Source organism: Nanorana parkeri, unplaced genomic scaffold (assembly GCF_000935625.1).
Source record: "Nanorana parkeri isolate BGI_ZX_2015 unplaced genomic scaffold, ASM93562v1 scaffold770, whole genome shotgun sequence".
NCBI lineage: Eukaryota > Metazoa > Chordata > Amphibia > Anura > Dicroglossidae > Nanorana > Nanorana parkeri.
In genome coordinates, this window is record NW_017307038.1 from 119,187 (window position 1) to 129,643 (window position 10,457).

Sequence of the window (10,457 nt, forward strand, 5' to 3'; positions counted from 1 at the left end):
TGGCCGCCTTAAGATCGCCAAGGACTCTGGCCCTCTTTTCAGGTGAGTTCAATCCCCTCACATTGAAAGAGAGGACTATGAGGTCCTCTCGTGGGTCCATGACACACCTTACGGGTACCGATCCCCGGACGGAAAGGAAGCGGAGACGAAGGTATAGGAAGTTAGAGAAGGAAACCGCTAAAGTACAGCTATCAAGTCCCTGACCTGCACAGGAGTGGGTCTAGGTCTTATGCAAAGGTAGTAAACAATAGAACAGAACAATGACCAGAGAAGTACCCCTACCTCAGGCCAAATGACAGCTGGAGGGGAGAAATCATCCACTCCAGGGCCGCGCCCGGGTTTAGTGTACAGGGGATGTTAGTGGGTGATGCCTTGCTTCGGGCACGTAGCCTTCAGCAAGTCTCCCCACTTCGGGATCCGAGGTCTACCTACACGAAAAACCAATAACAGGAACCAGAGATCCGGCCTCCCATGGGAGGGGACCCACGATTCGCAAGCGTGTATTACAACAATCGGACAAGTGAACATTCTAACTTATGAACGTATAAACAGCAGAACCACCCAACAGGTAATGCAGACATCTTTCGGGTATTAGATATAGGAGACTAGGGCTTTCCCCTCCTCTAAGGCCCATTCTCTGCTAGATGTACCCCTCCCGCCCATTAACCGTGCTAGTGGCCGAACATTGTATGGGTGTGAAGGACCCCACTACCACATGCAATATACCCGCACCCCCCTCCCCTCCGACCCCCGTCCTCCTTCGCCTCGCAGCCCTCCCCTTTGCAGCCGATGGGAGCGCCAGAGGGGGGGAGGGCGCGCAACACAGTCCCGGTCCCGGGCATCGCGGAAAGCAAAGGTCTAACCCCAACCATTCCCATTGCATGCCCACTTAGCTATACTTCGTGTCCGTATTCGGGAATCCTGAAGCTGGTCATGAAGAACCACGGCGGGCCTCCGAGGCCTAAGTCCGCAACAAGGATGCCTCTGGGGGACTGTGCCAATAACCTTCGTGCAGCTCCAAACTGGCTGCTTGCAACATCAAAAACGTCAATTGAGTGTAGAAAAAAGGAAAAAATGGGGCTGTGGGTGTCCATTCTTGACCTATGGGTCGGAGGTCAGACCGCATATCCCTCTATGGCGACCGGGAGGTAAGATTACTGGCATCCGCTGGTATGGGACGGGAGGCTTCTTCTTCTCTGCCCTCACGCTGTTTCCGTTGCCTCCGCGGGCGCATCCTGGCTCCTCCGGCCTCCCCCTGCTGTAGATGGGGCGGCGTCGCCCACTCCATCTGGTCAGGTCCCTCCATGGCTTCCGATACCCGCCTGAGGTCCGCATACCAGTCAGGGATCTGGACCTCTGGTATTTCCAAGCGGCTGCAGAAGTCTGGTATATCCTCAGGCAGGCGGATCGTAGCCGTCTGCCCCCTATAGGTTGCCACGAGGCAGAACGGGAAACGCCAACGGTAGATGATGCCCTTGTCACGTAGGCAGGCTAGAAGGGGGCGCAAGGCCCTGCGTTGCTGCAGCGTAATCACCGATAATGTAAGAGACTTACCGGGTTCCGCCCTGGGATCGCGATCCGCCACCGCGCATGCGCACAGCGGGCCGGGCTCTTTTCACTCGGCGCACGCGCACCTTACCCCCCCCCCCATACAAATCTATGGGAATGCAAAAACAGTTTGATGCTGATCAAATGCAGGTTAATGGCAGGTCAACTGCACCTGCAATTAATTGCAACTAAATGATCTTAATGTCAACACAAGCCTTAAAGTTGATCAAAAACGGACCTGTAGACCGATTATAATAGAACAATTACACAGGACAAATATATATCTGGGGTTTTCATGAAAAAAAACTATTTCCATCCGTGACTGACCTATTATTCAGGTTTTTTTTCTGTTTACAGTTATTTTTCTGCCTGTATAAATTGTGTTTTTTTAGACAGAAAAACAAAATAAATATGCTGCATTTCGTTTTGTCAGGAAAGTAGTTGTTTTTTAATAAATTATAGGGGAATAATTTTAGTGAATAAAAATGTTTTAATAAAATCCCTTCTGAATTGAAAGTGCTCAATATACTGTATGGTGGGTCACACGGTCATTAACGATTGCTCTATTAATGTGAATAATCAGATATGAGGTCAACCGTTCACTAATCTATGTGTGTGTGGCCAGTATAGCCCTAGAACCCTACTGAAGGCGCCGCATTGGGGGAGCCCCCACATGTCTAGAAATCTCAGATTTAAGTTGGCCATACAGTTTTAGTTTTTTTATTGTTCAGCCCTGCATGGAAGGGGCTATTGTATTTTCACAGCAGGGAGTGTGCTACTGTAAGAGTACCTAGACTGTTACTGCAGCTGACTGGCTGCAGTCATTGTCCGGGTCATAGTTTTTGGCCTGGCTCTTTCAACAAAAGTCAATTGCAAAATGGACTTTTATGGAATGGAGTGCTGCCGACAGGGCCACCCACAGTTCGAATTTCAGCATAGTCAGTGGGACTTGCAGTGTATGGTGAGCTTTAAAACTCCAGATTCCCCCCACCTCCGTAACACTATACCTAACGAAATGTGATTAATTCTATATTAAATCTTTATTGCCAACTGAGGCTAACAGTTTGGATTGTGGGATAGTGACATGGTAGTAACACTATTACCCTGTTACCTTTTTGGCATGATAGGTACACTATCAGACACTTTTATGGATGTGAATTAGAATGAAGGATATTTCAGATCTGTCCAGTGTTAAGATAGAAATAAGTGCCATCATTACCGTAACTTTGTAAGCTTGGTAGTTGTAAACAACCACTTTGATCTGCACTTGCTCCCCTCGCACGACAGAGTAGGGTAGTTGCACATCCAGAAACAAGTCTTTAAACACTGTAAGTGACAGTGGATCAGCAACACAGATACCTAGAAGATAACATCCGGAAGGAGTATTAATGCAAGCTGAGCAGTTGTAGGCATTGAAGTTAGCCATTAAGAGGTGCAGCACGGCCACATTAATTCCTAATATTGCAAGAAGAGGGAAAGTCCATGTACTGAGGTTTAGACATTCACCTTTATCGGACATGCCAACTCCTTGCACTTCCCATGTGGTCAGAGAGTCTGGAAGACTTACTTGCAACTTCTTCTCGCCGTATCTAGGGAAAAACAGACAATCCTATGAGTTTAGAGGAGTATATAGAGGTATTAAGAAACTTATTTTATAAAGTATGATCTATCACAGATGCTCATAGTGAATGCTGAGTTTATTGCAGAACTCTGCGAATCAATGTTTGCACTCAGATCATATAAAGAACAATAATGTTTTTAACAGATTACAATGTTAGAAGCTACAACTGTTTCTCGTGTGTTTGGTATAATGTATTACTGTGAATGCTATAGCTTGCAGATGATAAGCTCAGATAGTGACAGGTATTTAGATGCTGATTTTATAGATACTACTGTGGATAACACATAACTGTACTTCTGATTTATCTCTTGGAAACCAAACTGTAGAGTCCTTCATGTTTTTTGCCTACATAGCCCCTTGAATACCTGTCCGTGATGGCATGCTCTTCCCACAGCCAACTTTCTGGGAAATAACTGCGAATTTCTGGCTCCTCCAAATTAAAAACTGTCTTGATATCTGAAAGAGAAGACAAAACCTCAAATACATACAATACAGCTTAATCTTAGTCATTTACCATGGATACATGAACTGTTCAGTATGACTGCGCTATGGACATTAGAGTGTAAGCTTCTCTGAAGAGAATGATGTGAATGTCTCATTGTTATCTGTATAGCACTAAATAAATGTATTATAATAATAAAAATAAAAAGAATTATAGTATGTGACTGTGGTGGGGACATTAGAGTGTAATCTCTTCTGGAACAGAGACTGGGGGGAATGCTTCTAATGGGAATGTGTACAGCACCGCGGAATATGTTAGAGCTATATAAATGCATAATAACAATAATATTGTCCAACTGTGGTAGGAAAATTGGAGTGTAAGCTCCTTTACAGAGACTGATGTTAATGGTTTAGTATTCTTTTCACAGCACTGAAAAATATTTCGGAACTATATAAATGTAAAATAATAGTGTACCTTGTGTACTATTGTGGAGGGTGGAAGCTCCTGTGGTGTAGAGACTGATGTGAATGTTATTTGTACAGCTCTTTGTACAGCACTGCAGAATTTGTCAGAGCTATATACACCTATAATAATCAGAATAGTATTCTGATATGTGGTACAGTAGGATAAATCTTACACATCCTTCCTAGTTGCAGCTCTTTGTGCTCCATGTCCAGTTTCTCTTTCAGCTGTTTGGCCAGCTGGCAGCATTTTGCGAACACTTTTGCACATAGTGGGAAGCTTGGTTTCCGTCTCTCGACTCGCTCGACCCCTTTTTTGCACTCCTTTTCATTTATTAAATTGGTCCCGCCATCCATGCAGCACTTCTTAACGCTCTCATTGTGGAATTTTCCAGCTGTAAGGGAAGTGCAGTTACGTCTATTTGGGATTTCAAAGAGAACATCCAGACATAAAAACATGCAATATGAAAATGTATTAGTTTTAACTGACTCAAGGACCCATCCATATACTCATCTTATGGTTGGCCTTATAGCATAGGAATTGGGAAAAATTCAAGCGCCAGGGCAATATAAAGAAAAAAAAAACAATTTTTTGTACATCTCTGCAATACATGCAAATTTGTCCATATTTTATTCATTTTAACATGTTTCATGTACAGAAAGACAACTGTTGATATGTATACAAAATGGGGAGAAGGAATAACGCAAAAAGTAGCAAATTGTATGGACTGAGCTCCTGGGTTTCAAAATTGCTTTTTGAATACAACTGTTGATATGCCAGAAATGTGCCTCTTTGACTTGACAGCAATTGAGCCAGACAGCCCAATAAACTATGATTGGTGGTTGTCAAATAAACTATTATGTTGCAGCACATATAGTTTATTTTACTTACAGTAGAACGTGTAACTGTCTTTCATCAATGTCCTCTTGGCGCACTACTGCACACCGCTATTGTGCCAAATACGCTTAATAAGAAGCTTCTGAACCATGATTTATTTGGTACAAATTGTGAGACTTTTTGTGTGAAAAGTTGCACTTGGGATTTTTTTTCACAATTGCCCCACTAGTTGCATGTTTTATTTCAAACCCTTTACATTTTATTATTTGGCCCATCCAAATATTTGGCGCACTGGGAATAGTTTATCTGACCTAATGTATTATTGGCTCAGAATCCTAAAGTAATTGTCAGCCCTGTAAAAGTCAGCCCTGCCTACATAATTGTTGATACAAAGAACACAGACCTCGCGTGATCTCCTCCCCCATCATCATTTCCATAACCCCTACTGGCACAGGCAGAAACCACATGACGTTGTGAGGTCACAAGATTTTCGGTGTAATCAACAGGTATTTTATTTCATTTAGTGAACAGATATAACAAAACACTTTAAATGGTATATTTAGCTGACCAAAAGGGAGTAAATAAGAGAAGTTCATTGTTAGGGTTCACATACACTTTAGGTATGAGCCTGTGAAAAAAGGTGTTCCCTGGTACTAGCCCCACCCTCACACTGAGCCCACTTCAGCCAAACTACCTGTTGCATGAGAGGGAAGTTACACGGCACAGAATTTTGACAAAAGGAATATGCCAATCCAAAAGCCTGTTGGATTTTGCATTGGTAGATTATTTTAACACAGTGAGCAGATTTTCCAGATGAGGATAGAAATCTGACAGAAGCTCTAACCCTTCGTCCCTCCATCTAAACCAAAACAGAAAGTTTTGTCTGGAGTTACACTGCAATCTGCAATTGTATTTCTAGGAATCTCCCAAATTACCTTCTTTCTTGATTTCATCCTCCAACGATCTTTTACTTCTTAGTATTGCATCACATTTCCAATCTGAGAAGATAAAATGTAATTGTGGGCAGAATGACAACCAAGACAGTGTGCACATTACAATGACTGTTTTGCCTCCAGCAACTTATACTGATTCCATTTACTTTCATGTGTATTATTTTCAGTTTCTGAGTTCAGTTGGAGCTCTTTATTTCCAGTAATTGGGAAGATGACCCTGCTGTATGCAGAGGACAGTTTTGTGCTGTATCCCAGGACAACATAAATAATCCTCTTCTGGAACATAGAAGAAACAGCACAGAGCTGGATAGGAAATGTATCTAATCTGCTAAAAGTTGTACAAGGGTGGCATGAGACAAATATTACAGCTAAATAAATTAAACAATTGTTCTGCACTGATAATAATAGTAACTCTGTACCTTGGCCATAATTTGAAAGCTGCTGGTGTAGGAACCGGATGTAGTGGTAGCTGGTGCTGTTCAACTTTGCTTGGACTGGAAACAGGTGCAAGGGTAAGTTGATGCGTTTAGTGATGCTTGGGTCTAAAACAGGTGCGGGGAGCAATGATGCTTTTGAGTGCCGTCTAGGGGGATGATGTTTTTCAGTGCTGCCAGGGTAAAAGATTGCCGCAAAGGGCAAATTATGCTTTTCAGTGCCTTAAAGGTGGGAGATGGATGCAGTGAGCACCTGATGCTCAGGGGGCAGGTACAGGGGGCAGACAATGCTTTTTAATGCTGCTGGAGTGGAAGATGGGTACAGAGGGCAGATTACGTTTTTCAGTGCAGCCATGGTAAGAGATGGACACAGGAGGCAGGTGACACTTTTTAGTGCTACGAAGGTGGGAGATGGGTAGAATTATACTTAACAGTGCTGCTAGAGGGACTACAGATCCAGGGGGCAGATGATTCTTTTCAATACCTCCAGGGTGGGTGACAGGTGCAGGGCAGAAGATGCCTTACATTTAGAGTGGGAGAGGAGTTCAAGGGGAAGATGATGCTTTTCACTGCCACCAAGGTGGGAAAAGGCTACAGAGGACAGATTACACTTTTCAGTGCCACGGGGATGGGTGTAAGGGGCCTCAAAGGTGGAAGATGGGTACAGAGCATAGACAATACTTGTTTAAGCCATCAGGGTGGGAAATTGGGTGCGGAGGAAAGTCGATGCTTTTCAATGCCTTCATAGTGAGAGGTGTAAGATTGTTCGGTACTGTATACTTTAATGAGGCAGACATTCATTCTATAGATAGACAACATCTCCACATGCTCCAGCTTTCTCCAATGTACCTACATGATTTTGCATTATTTTTTTAATCAGAAGCATAATTTAAACATAATATGCGGATCAGCCAATAAAATGCAAATATAAACAATACTTAAAAGGAGAATTCATTGTATAACCAGCACACACATGTCGACTTATGTTTTCATTACAAATACAGGTAATGGGAATTTGAAACTCCACCCTTACCTGTGTTCTGAGCAGCCTGGATGTTGGCATTTGTTATAAATGTAAGACCGGCTGTTTGGAAGACATCCACGTTGTTTTGCCCTGCCCCAGCACCGCACCCCAAGTCTGATTCCTCTATCTTGCGCAGAACCTGCCACAAAGGAAAGAAGCCAAGATAGCGATCAGCAGCTATACCATAATAATTGGCTCCTATATAATGCAGCCTAGTCCGATGCCAATGGCTAAGAATTAAGAGTGACAAAGAAAGATTACATGACAAGTAAAATACAAGTGTTGCCATATTGGGGAATAAAATAGCACCATATAGATTAAGATGTTAACACATCAGTTGGTTAAATTATCAACCATAGGGTTTACACGGTGCCAGCCATCAAGTCACCAACTTCTCAAGCAAAAGCAGCTCACACTTATTTTTCTTTTTACTTAACTCTTTCCAGAGGTCTCTGAAACTTTTTTGTGACATCATAAATAGCAACATCAACAGCAGACAGTGCTACTATAGAGCCAGTTTGTGCATTTATATTAAGTGTTACGTTTTCTTTCGGTTTGAAGGTGCCACCAGACGTGCTCAGTTGAATCTGAAACTAAAGAAGAGGTATATGAGATAAGAGTTTGTTGTCCTGCAGAGTTGCTACTAGTATTAGCGTGTCCTGTCAGCCCCTTTTCTCATATAAGCATTTAATGTGATCATCTTCAGTATTCCTGGCTTACCTTCTGGCTATTAAGACAGTTTTCCTGGACTTCCACCCAGATGGAATCGGCAATAAGCTCTGCAGTTGATTCTCCAGTAACAATATAGTATACAAGCAGACGGAAGGATGGAACCATGCTCGATGTTATCTGGATGTTTAGATACTGGGAGACAGAACCAGGAACCCGCTCCACTGTATTATATTGGAGGATCTTCCCCTTGGATATTATCTGTATACAAAGACACACAATTCAAAAAAGGTAAAATTCTTGTGTAGACATTTTGGGTTTTGTCATGTAAGACAAAGATGATCTAGTGAGTTTGGAATTGGATGTGATCACTCTTTCCCTGCCATTTTAAATGCATTCTTCAGTAGGAGGTATACAGGCATATAATGTGGAGACAACTGCATTGGTGGTGTGGGAACTGCATACTTAGCCCTACAGCCCTTACCTAACTGCTTCTGCCATCCCGCCTGTTTGACATTCATGGGGATAACTGTAAACTTTAAAAGCCAGTTTTGGCCTACACACCATGCAGTTATTGGCTGATACCAAAAGTCAGATAAAGTCTTTTTATGGCAAATGCATGGAAACCTTTACTTGTGCAAAGTGAGATACAGTATATATTTTTCTTTAAGGCCTTGTTCACACCAAGCGCGTTCCAGGAGCAGAGCAGTTACAGACCGGAGCAAAACTGCGTCCAATCTATTCCAATGGTATTTCTAGCTCCAGGTCACATCGCAGCGTTCCGTTCCAGAGCAGGTCCAGAGCAGGTCAAAAAACTGCAGCAGGTCCTATTTTACCTGCTCTGGAACGCATGCAAATGCATCAAAATTGCATGCAAACACCCTGGAACGCACTGAAAGCCCATTTTAAACAAAACATTTTTTTTAACCAAAAACGGCCCAGAACGCATCAAAAATGCGGCCAAAAACACGGCACAACCCACTGCACTGCGTGTGCAGAAACTCATGCAGATCTGCTCTGCATTTGGTGTGAACAAGGCCTGAGAGCCCATTAGATTATGATTTTCCAGTAATAAGCCCAGTGTCAGCACCAATTCAGAGATGATTTGAGGATCTACAGCCGAGTGAATAAGCTATATTTTTCTTAATAGTTAAGGTACTTGAATGCATTTTTACGTTTTGAGTTTAGTGTCACTTTAACTCCTGTGCCTTCTAGACTTTGCGAAAACTAATGAAGATTGGGCTGTGCAGCTGAATGAGCGGCGTTGGACAAAGTGATCTGCTCATAAACAGGTTATGTGCTAACTGAAATTTTCTCCAAACAGTTAAATGCACACAATACAGAATTCAAGAAGCTGTGAAGGGCAAACTTGTACTAACAATGCTGTTGTCCTAGGCTTAATTCCCTGACTCTCTCTGTATATTTATATGAGTTTCTTCCAAAATACATATTATTAGGTAAATTGGCCTTTTAGTGATGGAAAGGAAAGCCTGTGTGTGCTATATAAGTGTGGTTTGTTCATCTAACCACAATTTTGAAATCCATTAAGACATACCAAATAACTGTAGTGGGTTAGCTTGTGTAGGTAAGGGCTTTTTGGAAATATGTTGACATTTAGAAAACTGCCGACTTGGAAAATTCTGCTCTCTCTTGCCCAGTCAATGTACAGGTAGCTTTCAGTCAGTGACTTGTAGGACGTGGCCTTGAACTCTGCCTCTGCTTGGTTTTCCTCTTGAAGGTTTGGATCATCTGTTTTGATCTGGAGAGAAAAGTAGAAGACATTTATACGGGCTCGTGAAGGAAGTCACCCATTCTTCATGATATAGTAGGACTCACCCTAAAATCCAGGGCTGTGACACCTGCTGGGATGTTGATGACAAACACAGATGTCCCTTTGATGTCTGTCCTTTGTTTTATTGATTCACCGTTATCAATAGGAGCAGATTCACCATTTTCATTGGTGAATTCACCAGATAGAGTAAGGGGAATCCTTGCTGTGGGGTTGTCCAAAGTGTCTTTCACCAGAACCTGATTAGAAAGAAATGTGTTAACCTTTTAGCAACTGAACTATGATATATGAAATACGTACCTAGTACGGGGGTAGTAAAAAATAGCTGCTACTCCTTGTATTGTTAGAGCATTGCATGAGTTGTCTATGACCAATAATCCTGTTCCTTTAAGTTCTGCAATTAGCACAGTTTATCTGTATTAACTGTACTGTACCATTACCACAAACTGTTCAAACTATTTAATGCATTGCTATCCATCTGCACCATACTTTGCCAAATATTTATGCTATTCTGTGCCATCTCTGTATGCCATACTGACCAGATGTTTGTGCCAGTGCTGCTTATCTATACTTCTCAATGCCCACTAACAGAGCATGTATTTCTGAGAACCAGGTATGGGCTCAGCTTCAATAATTAGTATTGAAGCAAAAAACAGAGAAAGTGGGGCTTTTAAGGTG

General features: G+C 42.5%; 1 protein-coding gene across 1 annotated transcript in view; it reads right to left on the reverse strand.

The window, feature by feature from the left end:
• C5 (complement C5) overlaps window positions 1–10,457 on the reverse strand; it is a 58,239-nt gene that overhangs the window by 24,540 nt on the left and 23,242 nt on the right. Inside the window, exons 11-21 of the mRNA XM_018564651.1 lie at window positions 9,827–10,018; window positions 9,546–9,749; window positions 8,042–8,251; window positions 7,759–7,908; window positions 7,331–7,460; window positions 6,283–6,405; window positions 5,846–5,908; window positions 4,249–4,467; window positions 3,535–3,625; window positions 3,055–3,137; window positions 2,768–2,907 (exon numbers count right to left, since the gene is read on the reverse strand). Of these exons, the coding sequence (XP_018420153.1) occupies window positions 2,768–2,907; window positions 3,055–3,137; window positions 3,535–3,625; window positions 4,249–4,467; window positions 5,846–5,908; window positions 6,283–6,405; window positions 7,331–7,460; window positions 7,759–7,908; window positions 8,042–8,251; window positions 9,546–9,749; window positions 9,827–10,018 (1,605 nt within the window). The remainder of the gene's footprint in view (window positions 1–2,767; window positions 2,908–3,054; window positions 3,138–3,534; window positions 3,626–4,248; window positions 4,468–5,845; window positions 5,909–6,282; window positions 6,406–7,330; window positions 7,461–7,758; window positions 7,909–8,041; window positions 8,252–9,545; window positions 9,750–9,826; window positions 10,019–10,457) is intronic.